General features: G+C 39.1%; 1 protein-coding gene across 9 annotated transcripts in view; it reads right to left on the bottom strand.

Moving 5' to 3' along the window:
* chd9 (chromodomain helicase DNA binding protein 9) overlaps positions 1 to 24,262 on the bottom strand; it is a 96,096-nt gene that overhangs the window by 68,623 nt on the left and 3,211 nt on the right. For 7 of the 9 annotated variants that reach the window (XM_036584033.1, XM_036584032.1, XM_036584027.1 and 4 more), the window contains exon 2: positions 16,245 to 17,914. In XM_036584033.1, the coding sequence (XP_036439926.1) occupies positions 16,245 to 17,780 (1,536 nt within the window). In that variant the 5' untranslated portion in view covers positions 17,781 to 17,914. Of the gene's footprint in view, positions 1 to 6,505; positions 6,596 to 16,244; positions 17,915 to 24,262 lie in introns of those variants that run through there. The other 2 variants (XM_036584037.1, XM_036584036.1) reach the window with 2 other exon arrangements.

Here is a 24,262-nt window from a genome sequence, read left to right as displayed (position 1 = left end):
ACAAGCAAAGAAAAGCCTCACAAGTCAGACTTTTTACTATTAGCATAAAGTCTGTTCTACATTGTTTTTTTCAGCCCTTGTCTTTGCAGCCCTAATGTTGTTGCTGGTTCGAAAAGGCAGTCTTATCTATAAAGAGCAAATATGGTTAAAGGTTTTCATTCTTACTAGGCAGGAGCACTCCTGATCAACCGATTAAAGAGTAAGACTGAGACCAGTTGATTACAATGGAATCAGCTGTGCTCCTGCTTCTTTGGAATGATAACCTGCAGCAACTCCAGGCCTTTGCATATAACACCAGACACTCCTGGCTTAGGATGTCCCATTTGTATTGTGGTGCAGTATTATGCTAAAGCCTCTGCAAAATCATGTTTTAGTTACTGACAAATGAGGCATTACTGAAGTCGTTGTCATTGGTCATTGTTTTTTCCAGAAAGACGAGGAAAATGGTAAAGAAAATACACAAGTGTACATATATTAACCTTTTTTTAAATTTTGGAAGTGTTGTAACTGCAATGAAATAAAAATTACTTTCCATGGTTCAAGGTCATTAAGGACTCAAAATATGAATGTTAGGTTTGGGCCAATGGACGAGTCCATCATCGATGGCTGACAGAAATCACAAAGTTGAGCAAGGATCATGATGCCACATGAAAATAAGCACAATTTCACACTTGGCACCTAGGAACAACTCTGGGCTCACTTGAGGGGGCCTCATTATCACAGGTTTGTTTTCACATGTAAAGCCTAGTCCCAAATGGTGCCTTAAGCCCTACGGTCCTCCAAAGTCCACACTTTAGTGTCGTAAACAACATACAGATCTATAGGGCAAGTGACCTTGAGGGTGCTTGGTTTAAACATGCGCATTCAGGACAGACTTGTGCAACATGCAGGCTCTACATGTGCCGCACATGGCATATCAGTCATACTTTTTTAAGTTAATTTGCTTTTCTGCAGTATCTGGATTCAGATTACAAGCATAATGCAGCTCAATGACAGTGGCAGTTAAATTAATAAACATATGCATTTTTATTCACATCTAAACATTGTTTTCTCTGACATGTTGGCCAGACAGTAAACAAAAACCACACTGATTCTCACCTGTATCTCACCAGTATCTCTGTAGGTAACAAGCTGCTGCTGAGTCTTCACTGGCACTTATGAGCACCCCTCTGAATAGCAAAATGAGAAATTGGACATGATACAGTCGCTTGGGACTTCCTTTCGAACCCTGGATTGACTGCGCAATGCCATTCGTAACTTTTGTCTGCGGGGGTTCGCAATATGTTAGTCCCTAGGTTCATTACTTTATTACTGTTTCTATTTTCCATTGGTACCAACCCTTAAGCAGCAAAGAACAGTGCTACGGGGATGCGTGGCATGTCATTGTGCAGAGCACCTGCAAAGATGAGCCCTTTTCATGTGTAACTCAAATGTTATAATGAAGCCATTAAGCTAAAGCTGCTCATTTATATATCAAAACATTTCAGAGTTTTTATGAATTCAGGCCATTTGCATTTAAATACCTATGAGGCACTGCATCTCCACTGCTGTCCACAAGTTAGGTGACAAGATAAAGCAATCTGCTCCCAGACTCGAAAACAGTGCTCACACTCACAAACACACTGAAGTATTTGTCAGAGGATGAACTGACATGCTGGGAAAATGTATCAGGTTAAGAATGTTTTTGTTTGAAACAGTGGCGATTTTCGAAAACAGTACCAATTTTCCTGTACAGAAAAACTGCTTTAGATGAACATGGCACAGTGTAAATTCCTTATGTTCCTGATGACGTTCCTAATATGGGAACAACACTGACCACAAAATGACAACATGATTTTAGAGGTATTTAACTTTTTTCCAATCACAGGCGCCAGATGTACCTATGTTGGTAGGGAGCATTGGTTAGTTTTCCCCACTGTAAGACAAGGGAGGCGTAGCTATAGCTAGCTAGCTTTAAGTAGAACGCTGTAACCATGCAGCAAATGATGCCATGTCCTAGTCTTTCCTTTTAAATTTACACACCCTCGGACTGTACCATACCTTCAGTCTACTTCATCTCCACGTTACCAAAAGAGCTGCTCTGAAGGCAGACAGACTTTAGGTGTTTGGGCAAGCACTGGGAACAGGCAATACCAAGTGGTTTGACTGATATGCAAAATGACCAACCGCAGTCTGTTGCTTTTGCATGACGTTGGGGAGCAGTCCCTTCTGAATCGCAAGAAAAACAAATCTTTTCGAAAGGTTACCATGCCATCACGCGGTAGTAACTTGCATAACATATATAAGGCTTATCAAGGCTATATCAGAAGAACACCACCATCACAGTGACCTTCATCTAATCTCAGTGCTCTTAGTAGGATGTATGTTTACACGCAGAGACACACTGCAGCAGGTGGTCTCAATCAAACCTTTACAGTACATTTATTAATTTAGTGCAAAGAAGTACCATGCTACACACACACACACACACACACACACACACACACACACAAACACAGGTGACACTCCTACATAAGCAGAGATACAGTTCAGCCAGAGGTGCTTGTCTGTGTCTTTGTGTTTGCATTTCCACTTCCTGTCAAGAACAAGCAGGTGCCTGTGGGAACAGTGTTTAGGCACACGCTTGGCACTCCACTTATCACTTAGTATCATCACCATCTTATTCAACTGAGAGGAGTTTCTGAATGTCTGGGGCAATCGGGGCACCAACAATACGTAAATGAAATGCTGTACAGCAGTAATATAAACTACTCGAAAAACCAATTAGATCTGTCAAAGTTAAACGTTAATAACATGTCAATGCAGCAAATTATTAGTAATAATTTACTAACAATAGGGCTGGGCAACATGACAATATTTATCATTATTGCAAAAAATTGTGTCTCATTATGTCACAATATGGTTTTGTGAGCATATTGTGAATATCAGCAGCATTTCTAAAACACTGACCAACTGCATGGTTCACTACATAAATAATACCGTTTAATTGGATTTAGTGCAGCACAGTGTGAAATATTACATTAAAATCACTTGTACTTTTGGTATTTTGAATGTGGTACCACAATTGTAGCCCTCACATTCAAATACAGCTTTTAAATGGCTTTTAAAGCAATACCTTCAACACACTGAGCAGACTACAATGGACAGTGATTAATAAATCAAGGAGTGGGAACTAACAAAAGCAATAGCAAAATAGCAAGCTGCAGGTTCCCTCAAGAATCTCCACCTCAGTTTTGTGTGACTTAACAAATCACAGCTCTCTAGATGCCAAAAACTCTCAAAGGTGACCGAATGTGACCCCATTCATTCCATCAAAAAAATGTAAGGATCTGAGGCCACATTACAGAAACATCTTAACTCCGACATCTTATCTGTTCAGTCATCATGACAACTACAGTTAGGACTGAATTTAGGACAGAAGCTATTACAGAACATCAGTTCCCTAAATACTGTCCTAACTTTAACACAACCCCAGAGGTGTCTTAACTTCTGTTTTAACCGTCTTTTGTTTTATGCAGTGACAGGCAGCATAGTTCTGTAAGCAGCATAATGACGTTATATTTATCTACATTGAAAACAGCGCTTTGACTTATGAATTGTTTTTTCTAACAGCGTTTTAAAAATCCCAGACTTCCCAGACAGTGAATAATGAGGAGACAGAGCTGAACATGTGCCTGTTTATTAGGAGAAATAATGTTAAAGTGGTCAGCTAAAGCATTTGGGAAACTTTCGACGCTCAAAACTGGAGAACAGCACAAAGCGCTGTCACAATATTCTCAACTTCAAGTTTATCGCTCTTTAGTTTTGTTGGACCTTTTTTACCTCAGTAACGGTAGCTAGCCCTCTGGCTAACTAAGTTGATTATTATGACTGTGTTTACATTTCAGCTGTCCGTCTACTGTGTGCGGACATAACATTTGATTGTTGACTTCAAGCAGGTTAAGAGTTCCTAACCTGAAATGAGTTAAGATGCTGTAAGATAAGATAAAATTCCTAAATTACAGTATGTCTATTCGGCCAGTTCTATAATAAGAATTTGTGAAAAATCTTATCCTGACCTGTCAGATATTACCTTAAAAATAGAATTTTTCTGCAATATGGCCTCTGGTCTGAAATAGTAACATAGATTAGATTTATCTGAATTTATATTTTGATTTGATGCTCCGTGCTTTAAAGTCGGAAATGACAGCGCTTTTTCATTCCGTACTGTCACGTACTTGCAAGTGACACACAGTATTAGGGAGGCTCTCTGAGGTAGCTCACTGTTTTCATTCAGTGAAATGTGGGGGTAGTGGGAAAGGGAGAGAAAACAATATTATTTGTGTTTTGTATTTTTATTTTTAAAGTAAGCAAAAGTCAAAAGATCAAAAGAATTTTGTCTTTTTAATGGTATGGTATGATGAATCATGTTTAGTATGACTGACAATGTGAAAAAGATTTTGATTAAACGTTGACTTTAAGAAATTACAAATGATCTTGTTTCACACACCTTCACATTCTACAGGCATCATATGAAGTCCTATTATTTCTAGTCAGGGCAAGACTGATATTCTGAGTGAAAATCTTGTTATGTAGGGGTGTTAATCTATCTGAAGCTGCACTATGTAAGAGTTGGTGATTTGAAGACCCCTCTATAGGAAATGTGAAACTGCACACAAAACACAGAAAAAACATTTTGTAATACTGGATGTGTTTCGAAGCCCTTTCCCGTACAGATGAATCTGACATTCACAAGTGCACTGAAGTATTCAGAAAGAACTCAGTGAAAACTTAGTGTCTTTCAAGGATGTATATGAATTATCTACTACTGTCATTATACCTTCATCAGAATAATATTGCTTTTGGACTTTCAGCTTTTAACATCGAGCAGGACGTTCTTTTTGAGTCTGCTTATGTGATGTTAAAACGTAAAGACATATGACATGGTCTCTATATGTTCTATATAAACAAATATCTGCTGATACTGATATGACATTGTGCATTAGCACTGTAGACTCATAAAAATCTGTTCAATGGTTATATCTGAAAATGCCTGGCATATCACTACAAACATTCAAAATGTGATGTGAGATTTTCAGGCGTGGTCTTTCTCTCAAACTTCAGTTATTTCATAACTCCATTTGAACAGCATACACCCCCACCCTGCTATTAGTTCAAATAAGTGCATTTGAAAAAATGCCATGCCTACAAGAAGGTCCTGTTTACCAGACACGGATTAAGCCGAGTGCTCGACTACATAGGATTTTGAAAGGAAATTTTCCATTGAAAGGAAAATATAGTCCATGTCTAGGTTTAATCCGTGTCTGACTCTAAAACTCATCAAAAATCCATTCTGCACTTTCAGGAAACTAAAAGCAATGACTGTAAAGGAGAATATACAGCTGGAACAAGAGCTAAAATATAGGCCTAAGTTACAAGAAAATAATCTAAGAACAATGGCAACTTTGTGATATACTTTGTGAAAACCACATGATTCTGATTCAAAATCACAGTCCAGAATGTACCCTATGTGATTTAATTAGTTAGCTGGATCCTCAACGCACACTGTAGACTACACAAACTTATATACCACATAACTTCCTAAAGGAGAAGTTATATGGTTACTGTTCAGGCCATTTATTACCTAATATGATTTACAACACTTTGAAAATGAAAAACAACCTCCATTTTGTGCTGCACAAGAGTAAAGCATTAACACAACTTGCTCTAATGGAAGATACTGGAAGAACAAGTAGGACGAGGAGTTTGATTCAGCAGAGCTGTATTATAACTAAACACACGACAACTTACACAAGTAGGTGAGCTTATAAAACGCTGTGCCTTTTAACCTGAGATTGTGAAATACGGGCTTTTTCTTTGTATAAACAAAATCCAGAACCATGACCACGCCGCCATGGGAACCGACAAAATCCTTGACGCGTGGTGGCTACCTGAGAAACCTGTTGACTCGGTGACCAACCAGTGACCTGCTCTCATACTTGGCAGTTGGAAACCCCTGCCCTGGTCATTTCCACAGGCAAAGACAAAGAAATAAATGTCATGCACACCATTTAGGCCCGACCTTCATGGTTTTGAACCCATACGTACAAATAATTATGAATATGGCCAGTTATAAACAGTTTATGACCTCTTTAAAGCACAGATACAAGCACATTCCTAACAGTGTCAAAGTCCTCCGACCTGAGCTTTTTTTCCCAGAGGCTACTGAACTGCTGATATGTTACTTGTCTTATTGGCATGGCGTACAAGGGGTTAACTTGACTGCAACGGAAGGAGGTCAAGTTGTGTCATCGCTCAAAACGCCCGACATTCCACCCACACAACCATCCCCCCACCGAGTACAGTGAGACCGACTGGCTAACACACACACCCAAACACACGTATATGATCTGAAACAAAAAGTCAAAAGATAATTAACCCTCAGTGGAAGTGAAGTGGACTTAAAGCCACATTCATACAAAAAGAAAAGAATGAAACAAAGAGACGCTGTTTGATTTAGACCTACTGTGTGGTTTGGTCTGGACGACTTCCCACGTGCTCTCACTGCAGTCCAATGCCAAGTCGACTAGCCCCTCCCTCTTCTCTTCTCGTTCCCTCTCTCTTCCCTTTTCTCTCTCTTTTCTCCCTCCCCTTCCGTTCCTCAGCACATGCGTTTATATACAACTTCCTGCTGATCTTTAACCCGTCAGGCCCCTCCCCTGCTCCTGGGGCCCACACTCAGGCCGGTAGCAAGCCCTGGTGGTAGCTGATCTCAGATCAGAGTCTTTTTCTCCAACCCAATCTCTCTATCTGTCTCTCACAAACCCCACACACGCAGACAGAAGGAAGGGTGTGTGAGTGACAGGGTGTCAAGTTACAGCTCTGGTTGGAGGCTTCGCCTGGCAGGCTGAGTGAGTTATATAAACCTCACTGTGGCAGGGTCAGGAAGCAACAAAGCCAGCGATTCAACGGAGGCCGTCGGCCTCACACACACACATACACACAGAGCTACTCACAAACAACCGCATAAACACCCAGAACGATCTGCACACACACACATACACACACCCATGCAGAGTAGTCTCTCTTCACATCATACAGATGTAAGGGGGGGAAGGGGGAAAACTCAAGTTGAAATCAGTGAAGCGTAAATGTGGCACCTGCATTACTTCATTTTCCTCTCTCTGCTCCCTCACACACACACACATACAAGCTACCAAGGATGATGCACTAAAACTCATCTCTGTCAATTACAATTCTCACCTTGAAACAGCCATTTATTCATAGTAATACGTTCTTGAGGCCAACCGGTTGAAAAGAAAGTGACCTGAGCCGTGATTCCTGTGTTTTCATTATAAAATGGATGAATGAAATAGATTTAATAAAAGACACTGTTTAAGAAAGACAGTTAAAAGTACTAATTAAGAAGTCATGAACGGGCCAGACTAATTTAATGTAATGCCAGTTCCTTTTTTCCTTGTGTTCTTATCAGATGTAAAAAATTTGATTTAGGCCTCCTTGATTGATACTTTGGTGAAGTGTGTCATCTTACGTCCACAGCTAGCCCCATGGGGCCAGATGTGATCTCATAACGAGAATGTCCTGGGGGCAACTATGAGAAATTTTATGGCTAAATGTCGGTGGGAATGTAGACTTATTAGGGTGGGAACAAACAGGCGTCTACTTTCTAAACCAATCCAGCGCCTAATGAAGGCAGAGATCATAGAAGGAGGCGAAGTGTTGCACTTGTCAACATTACCTGATGGACAAGCCTGTTGTTAGTCTATAGATGTAATGTAGGTTAGCAAAGCTGAAAAGTAACCTGCAAAACTCCAGTTAAACCTGTAGATGTGTGTTGCGTATGGAGAACACTTTACGTGCTGTGAAAATAAATAAGCAAGGAAAAAACAGTTGCATTAGCCAACAATGACTTGTTTGTTTCACTTATATTATCAATTTTACTGCGGACGTTAAAGAAGCACGTATTATAGGAATTTGGGAATGGGTTTTAAAGGGGTATATCCTTGTTTGTGGCAGAATTCCCCACAAACTACCAATAAAAATTGAGCAAGGTGACCCCTAGGGGTGGGCACTATGACAGTGTTGTATCATTGTCATGATAAGTGACGCCACAATACACTTTTCTGAGCACATCCTACACATCCTCAGTACTTACAGGAATGCATATTTCATTGAAAAGAGCATGAATTAGTTCTGTTTACTTGGATTTAATGCAGCAAAATATGTGAAGTTGTTTGACAGCATTTTTATGGTGTATTTTGGGTGTTATAGCTTATCAAATATCAGAGAAAACATACAATGATACACATCTTGTGTTGACAAAATGTCTATAAGTATTAATATTGACATATATTGATATTTTATTTTTGTCCGCATCCCTGGACGTGTATTCTCGTTATGAGCTTACGTCTGGACTTGTGAGACTAACACCTAACCTGTTAGGTTAATTCAGCTCGTTACGACATTGATTTTATTTTTTCATTTTTCGTTACAGTAGAAATAAGAAGTGCCTGAAAATCTGTTCAATATTCAATGTTAGAGCATTCGATATAATAAGAGTACAATATTTTGTACTAATGCACTAGCCACAAGCTGATTACTTGAAACTACTTAAGCTAACTGCTTTCGGTTTTGAGGTAAAGAAGAAGCAATATTTCCTGAAAACGGAAGGTGTGCCTTATTGTGGGCTTGCTTGTTTAATTTATAGTTTATAGACTTTATTTGCTTCATTCTGTTGAATGTATTGTTTGATACCTGTACATACTGAACAGACAGGCTTGCTCTAAACAGTACAATATGATAGCTGGTCATTAAATTTACTTCTCAGGACAAGAGAATCAAATGACGCTAAACTATGATAAAGGATTCAAATCTATGGATAAACATCAGTATAACACAACGGCTAAAGTTAGCGTTTGCTAAAGCTAGCCATGAAAGAGCTTGCTGGATACATGGCAGCTAAAGCAGGGCTATTTTTTACAGAGGAAAAAAATGGATTGTTTATCACCAGAAGCACAATTTCAGTATGAGGAGTAGGTTAATAGGGTTGTGTGTGTGTGTGTGTGTGTGTGTGTGTGTGTGCGTGTGTGTGTGTGTGTATGTTGGGGTTAGTGTTTGCATTCATGTTGCCGAACATTCAGGCTACACTCACAAAGGCTCTCTGTTAGGCCAGTTATCCCCCTCTCTATCGCTCTCTCTCTCTGCGAGTGTGACAGCTTCAGTTCATGACACCACCATGCCCCTTCTCGTGATGTACTGGCCTTGACCCCGGTCAGCCAACACTGGATAGTCCACTCTAATTTCATGCATAAGTCTAGGTAATCTAATGTGACCAATTCCACATACAATGTCACGTACAACCATGCCACATACAACAGTCTACAGACTACTGTGCAAAAACTTCAGTGTAACACACAGATGCCTATACAGGCAATACAGGCAAAAATATCTCATGATGTTTCATCAGACAAATTCTATGATTCAGCTATTGTGCTCTTCATTGTACATTATACATTAAAAATTAGGGCTGTACGTTGTGTTCGATAAAGACAACACGATGACTACATGAGAAGCGATAAATTAAACTACTATGCTTCTGAATGGATGGGACAGAAGTACACACTTGTGTTTGGTTGAGTAAACAGAAATCTAATTTTGTTTAGGTATTACATAGGTTTGTTGTGACAGTAGCCATTATTGTCTTTCAGACTTAAAACACAATACTGAGTGTGACAACAATCCTGATGTTTGATGCATTTTTACAGGCTTGTAGTTAAGGATGGAGCACTATCAAGTAGGGCCTTACTGCTACAAAAATGTCTGTGATCAATATTGATTTTAAGGAGCTAAAAATTCCTACCAGTAATGTCAGCCAATAATTTTGTTTGGTCAAATAGTTTTTTTAAACAGTGCTTTGCATGCTGCCAAATATAACTGTCAGTTTTGTCACATTTTCAGATTCTTGCAAAGACTTAAATAATATAATTAATATGTGTGTGGAGTGGTGTAGCAGTTTTGTTGACTTCTGTTAATTAGCCCACGTTATCCTCTTGCTAAAGGTTAGGCCTGGATGCATTTTGCATGTTTTTTATTTTCACAATAATTACACCTTACCTTCAAATTTACTAGCTCAGCCTGTCTTATGATTGGCAGATGAATACTGAATCACCACATCCTCAGATGCTTACAGTGGTCCTTTATTTATCATACTTCTTAGAGTAATAATACTGATCTAGGATCAGCTTATGCTTTAAATATAGGACTGAATAAAATTCCATGACCTGATGAGATCTGACCTTAGATCAGTGCTCTTGCTCAGAGATGCTTGATAAATGTGGGCCGGTGTCTTTTTGTTTCAAATTAGGATTAAGTCCAAAATTACCAGCAGATAAATTTGCAGATTGTCAATATTGGTCGATGTTATTTGTCAACCAATATTTCAGCCAAGTCCAACATCAAAAACATATTTTGAAAGAAACCCTATATATGCATGAATGAACCCCACTGCATGAATGAAGTGTCATATTACGAGCAACAATCAAACCAAGTCTCTATAAAGCAGTTCTAGTTTGCAGCCAGGGGATAAACAATATGCCATATACATACCTTTTCCTTAGATGATTCAAATCAGGCCTGTTTTCTGTTTTAAAGACGCATACAATGAACTAATCTGCTTAGATCCGTGCATTCAAAATCTATCCTGACAGGAGTGGCCTGTTCAAGGATAATGCTCCTTGTAAATAATGTGCCACTGTTCTCTACTCCTCTCAACCAACATTAAACAACAATGGTAAATTTATGGTAGTTTGAGAGCAGAGACATTTTCTACTACCAACAAATGAAACTGAAAATCACTTGAATTCTGCTAGTCCTCATTCTTTCTGTAAAACAATGAAAACTTTCTGTAAAACAATTTTCGTACAACTTACACAGTTAGCCACACAGCTAGCCATTATATCTGCCTAACAAATAATGTTTCCCATGCACTGCATATCTACTGCCATTACATAGGCTAATATCTATGAGACGTACATTATTTCCCTGAGGTCCATTTATGATGTTTGTGTACGTTTATGTAACAAAAACCACTACAATACATTTTTACTTGACCATTTTCCAAACTCTCTTCATCCCTTAGAACAGGGGTGGTTAATCCTGTTCCTGGAGATCCACCACCCTGTAGAGTTCAGATCCAACACACCTGGCTCTAATGTTCAGATGCCCCTGAAGACCTTCATTACCTGGATCAGATGTGTTAGATTAGGGTTGGGGCTGAACTCTGCAGGGTGGGAGATCTCTAGGAGAAAGATTGAGCACCCGTGCCTTAGACACTCTGGGCTTAAACACGTCAGTGAGAATGGGCAAGACTAAGCTGCTGTAGACTGAATAGGTGTATACATAAAAATGTGTAAGTTGTGACATCACCAAAAATCTATTCAACATGGGCTGTATTTGTTAATTTTCATATAGACTGCAAAGGTTTGGGCACTCATGCTCAAATTACGCCTTATTGATTTTCTAAATGAAAGTGCACATCCTCTACAGGAAACACACTTCTGCACATTGTAATATAAATTACAGTTTATTTGTTGAATTTAACATGGGGGGGGGGTTATTTAATATTTTTTCCTGATATGTTAAATTTAGCAAATAAATTGAAAATGTACACCAAAATTTACAGAAAATGCCATATTTAAGTGTGTTCTCTGTAGAGGATGTTTTTAACATTGGTGGATGGTACGTTTTAAAACTTTTACATACTGTTTACATACAACATCAGATTCTTATTTAAAAAAAAAAAGGAGATTTCTTTTGTTGATGATATAGGCATGTGAATCGACGCATCAATGGAGAATATTTTCATAATTAGTCAGTTTCCACAGGAATATTACATCTCAACATAAAAATAAACACTACTGAACATAAAATACTGTTTTTGTTTTTTTTTTGTTTTTTTACTTAAGGTCAAAACACAAAAAACAGAGTCTAAACTTTAGTATTTGCAAAATATGCCCTGTCACATAAAAATGAGTGCACATAAATCTGGCCTTAGTCTGTTGAAGAATCATTTAGTTTTGGTCTGATGGCTTGAGTTAAAACTACCACACTAAAGCAAAGCCTGAAGGTACAGCCCCTAGAGCATTCATTAGCAACTAATGCACCAGAGAGAGAGGTTGAGCAGGCCCATTTCTCTCTTTCCTCTCTCTCTCTCTTCGCCAATCTGAGTGCGACTGCCTCACATTGTGCATCTGCTGGCTTTCTACAGCCCACTGCACATGAATGGTCCTGTCTAACCTTCATGCACACACTCACACACTCTCTGTCTCTCTCGCTGTGTCTACAGGAAGTCACACAATCCGTACATCGATGACATTCCGCTTGAGCTTTAATTAAGGACCTGTGAGGACAAATCAGCTCAGTAAGCCTGCTGTCTGACTTTCTGACGGTCTGTCTACTGATAGAGATTTGTCAGCATTCATTGTTGTTTCTTTGGCCCTCATGATTCCCTTATGAAAAAGATCTACAGTGTTACTATAGGAATTTCTACAGGATTCCTATGAGAAACTTATAGTAAATTCAGAAAAAGTTCTAATATTATACAAAAATTATAGATTACTATTACCACAATACAGTACAACAGGAATATTATACAGGAGTAAAAAAATACAGATTGTTACAGAAGCACTGCACAGCACTCCAGAAATTTTATAGTTTCTTTTAGGGCTGTCAAACGATTCAAATAATTAATTGGGATTCATCGCATTTATCTTATTTACAAAAATATGGTTGCAACTTTTTTACATGTGAAGCCTCTCGCTTTCGTTCATACAACTTGTGGATTCTTATTACAGTGGAGGCTCTCGAGGGGAACTGTAGTTTCCACTTTGCTATTGCCCTTGTTAATTTGCTGCTCGTTGATTTTTCCATAGTTCTCCTGTGAGCACTGTCCAATACAGTCTGCGTATTCTATCTTAGCAACACACTCATGTGCAGCTGGGCTTCAGTCTGCACTACTAGCAGCGTGGGCTTTACTTGGGCGCATCCCCACTGTATACGGATACTATATTTTCACGTTTCATGCCGTTTTAGCAAATTCCATGGAGAAAATATTATATTTTTTTTTTTATGAACTAACAATAGCACATTAGCACACTAATGCAAAGCGTCAGCCTTTTTCCCTGTGGTAATTTCCATGACCCAAACCTTCACTTTAACCAGGTCCAAGAGGCGCTTTGCATCTAAAAATGAAAAACATGGGAGGTTTAATATTCACTTATGCTCTCCCCTACTCTTGCTGCTCACCCCAGGTTTGTTTTAGACCAGTGTTGCAGAAACACTGGCTGTGTATGTTCAAAGAGTCAAACTAGGAAAATGTGTTAACTAGTGTTGCAGTACTCAAGCCCAGCCTTGGTCTTGTCTTGGTCTCAACATCATTTAGACTCTGTGTAGTGTCTGTCTGAGGTCACTGGAAACAGAACTTTATTTTTATCATTTCTGAATAACAACAATACCTTAACAGAATAAAACAGTCCTTCTCTATATGTTTAAATAAAATCTGTTCGAGCCGTTTGAGGATCTAATTCTTAAATGCTTTACTGATTCCGATTGATGGCTTAACTGGGTATTGTTTGTTTGTTGATGTTCACTGGCTCCAAAATTCAAACATCCCCCAAGGGCAGACGTGACTGTTATTATTACTATATTTTCATTTAATAATAACAATGGATGTATGTTGTTTGGTTTATATTCAGTTGACTTTAGGTGGTGATTCAGAGTAAGTTTTAGAGAAGAATAACCTCACAATCATTCACTTCCAAAAGTTACAAAGCAAGACCAATAAATAAGTTTGTAGGCTATATTACTTAGTGTTATCCTTTATAACTATTCACTATAAAATATAATATTACTTATTAAAAAAATATATATCATGTAAAATGAATGTTAATGAATGTACAATTAACTACAAGCAACAACAACCCAAGCTCAAATACTACAAAGTCTTGGCCTTGATTTGTCAAGGCCTCGGTCTTGATTCAGACTTACCTCTAATGGTCTTGACTACCACAACCAGCATTAACAGTGTTAAAAATGTGTTAATTTTTAATAGTTAATAGTATTAACAGTGTTAATATTTTTGCTTTTGATAACTTTAACATTTAAGCACTTTGTCTTTTTCCTTTTGATGATCATTTGGCCTAAATTTATGTAAAAAGCACACTGAATCGCCTTTGTGTATTAAATGTGCTATATAATTAAACTTTTCTTACATACTAACAGCACTAATTTCTCTTAATCTCATCATCTCTCAACCAGAAAACTACTAAAATAATACATGATCTGGAAAGATTTCAATAAACCAGCAAGGATATAATGTGGTAAAGGAATGGAAGCCTCACACAAAGCAAACACTAGGTAGGCGTGTGTATATCTACCAATTCGTGGGTGTGTGTGTGTGTGTGCATATGGCAGAGGGTTAGCATTAGGTGTGTGTGTGTGGGTGAAAGAGCATGCCAGCTTGTGTGTGTCCTGGCAGACAGAGTGCACTGTGTGTGTGTGTGTGTGTGCGTGTCAGAACTGGCAGGCACTGCGTATGAGGCACTCTGAGCCTAGGCCTCCTGTGTCAGCAGCACTGGGCTGTGGGGAAAGGCTGAGCTGTTGCGTCAGAGAGACAGAGAGAGAGAGAAAGAGAGAGAGACAGAGTGAGAGAGAGAGACATCGACAGACTACTCTATTGACACTAGAAGCAATCATTGCCTCCAGCAGGGGTGGTTAACAGTGTTTTCCCCTTTCTATTTTCACTTCATCCCGCCCCACCCCACCCCCCAACCCCCCATCCTCGCCGACTCCTCTCCTCTCTACCCCCTCCTACGAGCCCTCACCCACAAACAAGAACAAACATTCAGCCTAAAACGCAAAAACACACCACACATCCACCCCCACACTCTAACCAGTCAGAGTGCATGTTGTGGTATCCCTTGGCTGGCCTGACCCACATCTTGTTATAGCCTTAAGTATGCTTAGCCCCAGTAAGTCCTGAGCACACTGCTGCCACTCCTAATCAGCTGCTACCTGCCTGCAGCCCTCCAACTCAAGAGGAAACACTGAATCATTATTATTGAATGGTCTCTTTGCTCCTTTCTTTTTTGTCTCTCTTCATACCCGTCTGTCTGTATACCTGCACGGCTGGCTGTCTCCGGCTACCTCTTTAAGATGGACATTTCAGTTAATCCTGGGCTCCCTCAAAGGAAGTTAAATATTACACAGGAGGATGGCGCCTACCAGCCAGTATTCTCAATTGCACGTCTAAGCTCTCTCTCCACTTCTCTCCATTCTTTTCCTATCCTTATTTAGTTTTTTATCAAATTCATTTAATTCTCATTGGAAAATAAAGCAATTAAATCATGACTAACTGATTCCCACATTCTGCTGTTACCTCAAAACAATTTGACCACATATAGCTTGTCCTTGACCCTCCTTCAAACCATGCTAGTTGTCTCCCAGAAGCACAGATACTACACAACATAGACACCATACACATAACTCAGGTACTTAGGTTAATCATGTGTAGTATAGGTGTTTAAATACTGAAATGACTATGTGGTTATTTGTTTCATGTCATCCCGTTACGATGGAGAAAATACACAAGCCAACAATTCAGCGAAATGCCACTTGTATGTTTTAACAGGATTGTAATAAGTGGCAACTTTGTTCATATTTGCAAGTAAGTATATTATACTTTGGTGCTATAAATGAGATGCCTTGCTAAGGACATGCTGTCAATGGCATGAGTGAGGAGGCAGAGATGGTGTAACTTTATCGCTAACATGGCTAAATAAGTCACTCTAGCTAGTTCCAGATACAGTGAAAATATGTAAAACTGACAAGCTAACTGTTGGCACATCATCCACTGAGGAAAAGAGACGACCTGTAAGAAGATGACGAGTCTTCATCAGCATGCAGTATTGTACTGGTTAGCAATGTTAGCTCATTAGCTGGTCTGATGCAGTCTCTTTTACTCATCCAACACGAAAAACCTAGCAATTTCCCCCTGTTGCTTTCGAAAACTAAAACAGAATTTCCTCTGTGTGCTGTTAAGTTTTCAGGTGAGACAAGTGCAGTCACCTAAAAAGGTAAACCTACAGCCTGACCGCTGTTTACTTCCCAAGTTAACTGATCATCAATTCATTAATCATCAGTCAGAATGTTCATCCGTACAACATACAACTGAACCCTACAGATCTTACCTGTGACTCATAACACAAAAGCAGAGAATCCTCAAAAGCCATGGCCTGATCTTCTGCTTCCTCTTGTGGTTTCTCATCTTGTCTTGTGTTGGTCCAGGATCTGCTGGAGGTCTCCTCCTGAACAAAAGCTTCCAGCTGGGGCAACAACTCATCTTCCAGAAGATCATGTCCCTCACCAATCCCCTCAATCCCTTCATGCTGGTGCTCCAGCAAGGTCTCATCAAGGTCTTGAAAACCACTACTGTGTGCATCCTCTTCCTGTTGTGAGAAGCGACCGTTTGTGGTAGAAAAAGAGTCTAGGCCTTCTGAGAACATTTGAGCAGAACCGTAGGCATCCTGTGATGGCTTGGAGGGCTGAAGGGAACTGAAAGGGCACTCTTGTGGCTGGCTTCCAGGTACCTTGATCGGAGTTCTCTGACCTGACAAGAATGGACAGCTGGACTCCTGACCACCAAGATCAGAACCAGATGAGATGGCTGTGGTGGTTGTTGTTAAGGTGACTGGAGCAGCAGAGAGTGGCTGGGATGCATTGACCAAAGGAAGAGTTTGTCCAGGGAAGGAGTACTGAGACGAAGGATAGGACGAAGGCAGACTAGCTGAGGAGGAAGACAAGACATATGCTTCAGGGGAAGACTGCACGTGGAACCCCAGGTTATTGTCCTCCACTTCAGAGACGCCAGAGAACCCTTGTAACTCTTGACCTAGCTGATACCTATTTTGTTGCCGAGATGTTGCAGGAATGACTGGTACATCGTGGTAAGGCTTGGGCCGAGAATGAGAACCAGGATCAGCACCTGGATGAAAGGGACTCCCCTGTGAGTTCACTGAGCTATGGTGACCTTGATGGGATGGGACACTGCCATGATAGTAAAAGTTGGGATGTTCTTGATAGCTCTTGGTATGCTGGTGCAAAGTCTGGGTGTTAATCTGGTGCTGGGATGACAGTTGATGCTGAGTTAGTATTTGCTGGCTCTGTTGGAGATGTGACTGTTGTTGATTGTACCGATGTTGATGCTGTTGTTGACCATGACGAGGCTGAAGCTGCTGTTGAAATTGCTGCTGCTGATGCAGTTGCTGTTTAAGATGAAGTTGTTGATGCTGTTGATGCTGCAGTTGCTGATGGTGGTAGGCATTTACTCTCTGTTCCTCCCATATAGGGCTGTTATGGGAATATAGTCCGTTGGTCTGAGGTGCTTGATTCATGGATGACTCTTGAAAGTGGGACTGTTGGCTCATGAAAGGTCCTCCAACACCATTATCCCCTCCAGAGTTGTTAGTAAAGGACTGTGTCATTGAGGACTGGACCTTCATTCCATCAAACTGGCCCATCTGTTGACTGTAGTGTAATCCAGGTGGGTTGCCAGAGGGCACTGAATTTGCAACCATTCCAGGGTGTTTCTCAGCCACCACTGGATTTATCAGAGAAGCCTCAAACCCTGAGGTAAAATCCAACTCATCTGCCAAAGACACGGACCCAGAGCTGAAACAATCCTGGGCCAAGCCCTCAAAAAGATTTGGGTCACCAAAAAACTCCATTGTGGGATCGGTCACAAGTTCACTGCATAGAGACTTGGCTTCTATAGCAGGCTATATAAAAGGACAGCCAAGTGGAATGTGTTGGTGTAGAGTCTCATGGATCATATAACCACCATGTTTCCATTACATAGGTTCTGCAAAAGAGAAAAAAAGAGATAGAAAAAAATAAGTAAATTTAATAGAAGCTAATAGAAGCTCTAAGTTCGATCAGGGGTGCCCAAATTTCTTGTCTTAAAGGGCCAAAGTAAAATGTTTGTGGTTGGATGAAAAGACAAAACAATACACAAAAAAAGAAGCTAGGCAGATTTTAAAGGGTTTTTAACTCTAACATTAAGTTGTATTTAGTTAATGAAATACATCAAAAGAACTTAATACATTATACACAGAATAAAACATGGTCGTTCTCTCATTTAATGAGGAGGTGGGGGTACTGTAACTTTCTGATTGGCCAAATCAGACATTCTCATAGGCCAACTTTGACCCATGGGCCACACTTTGGGCAGACCTGAGCTAGATCACTTCAATTAGGTTAAATTACGTGTGATATCCCCATTTTCAATTGGGTTGAGAGTAGATTTGGGGAAAACCAATAAAATACATGTGTCATGAAAAATTACCATGATGCTAATTATCTCAATGTAACTTGCCAACAACATCGATCCAGTAATTTTATTTTTCTGTGAAAGTTATGAGAGAGCTCACTCTTGAATCACTACTGGCCTACACAGGAATCACTGGGAAAACCATCACTGAGTCACTTAAAAGTTCATAAACTTTCTTGTTAGGACTCAGCATTAGGTTCACCAGACCTAATGGATCAACACATTTCTTAAGTAACTATCTGAGTAGCTCAGAAGTCTTTAAATCTAGACAAAAGTGATTCATATCTCCTTATGTGTCTGATTTATCTGGCTATTTCTATTGCCATGCTGTGCATAGCATACCGATTTTCTAAGGTGCCTGCAGTTTTTTAGGTTAATCATAATAACTATAAAAAAATAACCTTAGGACCACATTTCATTTCCTCAGTCTAAAACATATCTCACAAATTAGTTCCATACTAGTTACATACTAATTCAAATAGTTATTTAATAATAAGACTTAAGATTGATAACTGGGTTAAGCGACTGGCATTTAAAATAAACTTTAAGCTACACCTCATGTTTCACTATTATTAATATGTTTTGTGAACAAACTCAACTAGTATATAACTGATGAACGTACAACTGTACGTCATAAATATCAGCTGAACACCTATAGTCCATTTCTTTAGATATACTGTCACATGCTAGGCCTTGTGGTGCTCTTCTGGGAGGTGCCACCAGCTGATGCATTTTCTTTCTTTCTCTCTCTCACTCTCTCTGACACACACACAAAGCACCAGCAGCCAAAGAGACAGACAGGCTGTCCTGACCAACACTGGCTGAGGCGGAGGTCAGTCACGACCTGCTGACTCACCACACACAAACACACACAAATGCACTGTCCAGCCCGAGTCCACCAAAAGCACTCACAGTTAATAGCCCTGATTTTTTTTGCTTCCTAGACTCTTCTCACTCACTGTAAAATCCCATGCAATGAAAATAAGACAAGGCCTAATAATAAACAAGACCTAAAACTCACACTCTATATGAAATTAGGTCCAGTCTCAAATATAGCTTACAGTTTCTCTCAATTCGCTGATCAGGCCTAATTTTCTAGCTTTTTTTTTAAATAATGATTCTTTCAAAACATCTTTCAAATAAACAAAAGACTGTTGCACTAAAAACTAAAGGTCATGGAACAATTCTGTGGGTGGTGTCCCTTACTCACTTCTAAGAAAAAAAAATGTCACAAAGGGTTCTGACAAACAGTTAACTGCCCATTCTGCTGAGTTAAACCCACTACGGACACTGGAAAACATACAAAACGCCTGTCAAATGAATAGGAAGCTAGCCGGTACTTTTGTTTTCTAAGACCTGTGCACCTATTTCAAACCAGGAAGCAAGTCAAAAACAAAGATTATCTGACAGCAGGTTAAACATTAGAATACGTGGACCTAGTTGGGAAGACACAGGCCTACGTACAGCCTTTAAATGTAGAGACAAATGGGTGCTTTCCTTGAAAACGTTCAAGGCCTGAATATACAACCAGGGTTGCTGACTAAAGCCGACTAAATCAGTTGTAGCATTCTTGGCCAATCAATATTCTGTTAGTGAATTGGATTCGTTTATTTCTTTATTTATGAATATCAAGTGTATTTCTTAGTGCTGTCAAAGTTAACACGTCAGCAATACACTAACGTAATAAATGGTTGATTCTACTAATATTTAACACATCATTGACACATGTTCCTAATTTCCCATCTGCAATTCCATGGATTGCGGGCTGTATGTTGCTGTAGTCCTGTCATTTAAATGTAGATTTTTAAAAGAAAGTTAAAATCATGGCTGTCTGATTAAAACCAATGTTATTTCCAGCTACTGCATTGGCGTGAATTTATCAACAAAGTAAGCTGAGTCCGAAGTTTTTCTATAAGCACTGACACAGTCATATTAGTACCATAAATTCTAGAGGACACCTTCAGCAGACTGTGCTACACAGAACTAAGGATAAATCAACACGCTGCAAACTAACAACAGCAACAGCAGAGCTGACAGCAAGTTACCCTTAAAACAAGACCCAGTGTAGCAGTATGAGTACAATCGTGGAGGAGTTGGAGCATGCAGCTATTGTTACTCTTACTGGATGTCAGTGATGAAAACTGAAAACTTTTTTATGATCACCCTGCGTTCAAATGATTAATGTTTATGTTCATGTGAACCCTGCATTTACATATACACTGCTTTTTAAATGCACACAAGTGCAAATAATTACAATTAACTACACAAAATAATGTGATTATGTTAATAATTTGTAGTAATTTCTGCAAACGTTTTTCTGAGCATAACGTTCATGTAAATCAGCTGTGAAACACTGCAGGGATCTGAGAGCGGAGCGAATGAAACACAAGCACTCGAAATTTGTGAAGACGATTCCAAGAAAGTGGACTGTTAAATCTGCAAACAGCGTTTTACTTACTACACTACAAATTCAAATATTGCACTATCATGTTAATTTGATGTCGGCCACACTTGAAAAGGAATTCCACCCATAGGAAACCACTATTTTACAATTATTAATATTACATATAATGTGTGTGGGCTACATATAAACATGTGTAGGTTAACTTGTTTGGATAGTAAATAAAGTGGCTACATTTTTGAACCTCTGTTTCTTAACACCACCACTGAAGTCTGTAGATTTCTCTAACATCAAACAACTCTCAGTGACTGAAAATTATTTGATCAAAATTCCACAAAGATGTAACAAATTTACTCAATACTATATCGCTGCTGTCGGAACAAAAAAAAAAGTTTTTCAGTTTCTGACATAATTTGAAAATGTCTGTTGTCTGTTTTATGATGAATGGACCAAAAGAAACGACCCAAAATGACTTGGAAAAAAGTCTGGTTCCATTGACTTCCATGAAAAGTAAAGCATGTTTTTTCCTTCTTCTGTAAAGTTACCATTTTGGAGATACAAGGTTTTGTTCTGACAGCAGCAATATATATAGCATGAAAATGTTTACAACAAACATGAAAATGTTTACAACATACAGCAAAATGAAAGCCCCCATTTAAGGTGCATGTGGCAATCCCAGCACTGATTTCATGCCATCAACATACTAATACAACGAATCACCTAGTGAAGTCAAGAGGAAAACCTCTGTCTCCAGCACGCAGGGGAATTCCTCCACAACACTGTAGACTCATATCAGAGAAGCAAAATGATGAGGAGGCTGCAGCCACGCACACTCACATTATCATTGTTAATGGCATTAACTTTCATAAAGCTACGTTTAACTCTGTATACACTCTCTAACAGGCCCATCGTTTTACTGCGGGGCATTTGCTGCTAAACGGACTGGTCAGAGCACAGAACAATTCCGTGGTATTCTGAGAGAATTTAGAGAAGAAAGGCACATTCATTGATTCTACGGCATCAGCTTTTTCTGTAATACATAATACTTGCCCTCATATGACCCCTAAATGTCATAGCCTGCTCCAGTGGACTGAAACTACATTCAAACAGCATTTTTGTATTATGTTCGATTCATGCCAAAACTTGACAAGTAACTGAAAGCTATATGATTCATCTTGATTCATTTCCAACCTGCTATGACTTCATTCCAACAATGATCTTCTCTGGATTTTTCTCTTTTAAACCATTTCTCACACCGTCAGTTTTAAGTCCTAATTTAACCTGCACCCAATTTACCTGTAGAATGAATCCAATAGCTTACACAAAGCCAAGAGAGTCATGTTTATTCTGTTAGTTTTGCAAATTAGACCACTTTACTATTTGATTGACAAGGCACCTGCCAGCACTCACTTCCCTGAATAACTCCAACTTTTACCCTTTAAAATATACTCTCATATTTTAAAACAACTGCTTGTATTTTAAGTCGGTTAAAACAAAGCAGAACTACGTTTATGTATGTTATGTTTATGTATGTGTGTCCTATGCATTGACTTCACCTTTATTTGGCAGCTGAGGTAAAAAAATTATGTTGAATCTAGATGTACAACGGCACAAGGATTTTCTTAAAGGTTATCATAAACACTGTTAGCAAAGAACAAACTGTAAACTATTCCCTTTTTTCAATGCTGCACTTCATTTTCATAGGTTCATAAGTTTCACAATTAATAAGTGACAGAAAAGATGAAATAGAAGATTCAAACTCAATGAATGTAGTTTTTTGTAAACGTGTAATGCCTTTTACTGTAAGTAGTGTTTGCTTTAACACTGTATTTCTTGCTTGTCTTTATTTTTCATAAAATGCTTTGCTTTTATTAAACTCTTGATTTTATTTTTTAGTAGACAGACATAGTAAAACTACACATGGTCATCTGCTTTAATGTGAGGTTAACAAACTGGTGTGTGTCACTTGAATGTGTGCTGATGCTTTGCACCTGGCTTAGCCTACACTGTAATCTAGTGAATGTATCTGTCAAACTTCAGGAAAAATAAGCAACCCACAACCAAACCTTCGCATAATTTTTGCTGTCAGACTTTCTCTTGTTTTACAGAGATGTAATACTGAGATTACGCTGAAATAGTACAAGAATAGGCCCACCGGAAAATGTACTTTCCAGAAGTTCACTAATTAACAAACGGCCTATGCAAATAGACTATCTGTTAAGTCCCTGAAAAAAGTGCCTTATATGGATAGAATAACGCTTCCCTTTTTAGTTTACTAGAATATTCAAGAATAGTATTTGAGACTTTAGAATGGCACACCAAACAAAACCAAACAAGCATCACAAATCTAATCCATTAGCCACAAGCTAATATGTTAGCACTGAGCTAGCACACTAGCCACGACGTAATGATACAAATATGTATTCTTACACCCCTACAAGACTCTACAATCAGTAAATTCGTTATATACAATACTTAAATGTAAACATGAACACTATGCACATGGTAAGTACAGCCTACATCAATGGTTACTAAGCCATGGTACATTTCTTCGTTCTGCTAAGTGATCTGTGCACAAACTGGGTTCAACTGGGAGTTTCAATACTTTCTGAATAAATAATACAGTATTTTTAAGCAGCACTGCACATCCCAAGCTCATACCTTTTGTCTTACAGCCTTTTTTTAATAGCGGGGCCTGCTCTTTTGCCAATGGATCTGCGTAAATCCAGTAACTTGTACAATCTCAAAACACTTTTTAGATGAGTATAGGCTTTAAGATTAGCCTAAAATTGCTCATATTAGAACATTTTTTGGCATCTTATGTAAGCTACTTCAACAACCTTGCTCTGAGATACTTCACACTTGCGCCACACCAGTTCACAAATTTCTGTTGTGAGAGATGCAGACTCATTCATCTACAATTCTGACTCATTCTGAAACTTGGTAGAGATGGCCTTCTGCCACTGACCTGATCTGAGACCAGGTTTTATTTTTGTTGAGCACGGTCAGGGATGTGTCAGGGGGTTTAGGAGAAGCTGATCTGAAACCAAAGCTCATTCATTCTCCCACAGTGCGCGCATACTTAAACCAGAGGAACAGGTGGCAGGCTGGCAACTGCACTTTCAAAGACACTCAGATGTAAAGTGGGACAAAAAGAAGAGTCACTGCAGAAAAGGGGTTTCTTTTCACCCTTTAGTGCCACTTGAAGATGAGTTTCCTATAGAAATAGTTCATGCTGCAGGCTTGAGCCTCACAGTAATGTTTAGGGCAAAGCTGCTCTGTAATTCTAGATAAGTGGCTGAGGACACAGGGAACTGAATAATGGCACATGTCCATCTACTCACAAAAGAAAACCTAAAAAACTCAAAAACAGAAAACTTTTAGAGTTGGGCTGGTTACCATATTGTATTGGTACTGTGATAAATCACACCAGAATAAATTTTTCTGAGCATATCATGGATATCGTCAGTACTTAAAGA

Source organism: Colossoma macropomum, unplaced genomic scaffold, assembly GCF_904425465.1.
Source record: "Colossoma macropomum unplaced genomic scaffold, Colossoma_macropomum, whole genome shotgun sequence".
NCBI classification, from domain to species: Eukaryota; Metazoa; Chordata; class Actinopteri; order Characiformes; family Serrasalmidae; genus Colossoma; species Colossoma macropomum.
Note: the sequence above shows the minus strand (reverse complement) of the source record. Positions and strands in the feature narration are given on the sequence as shown.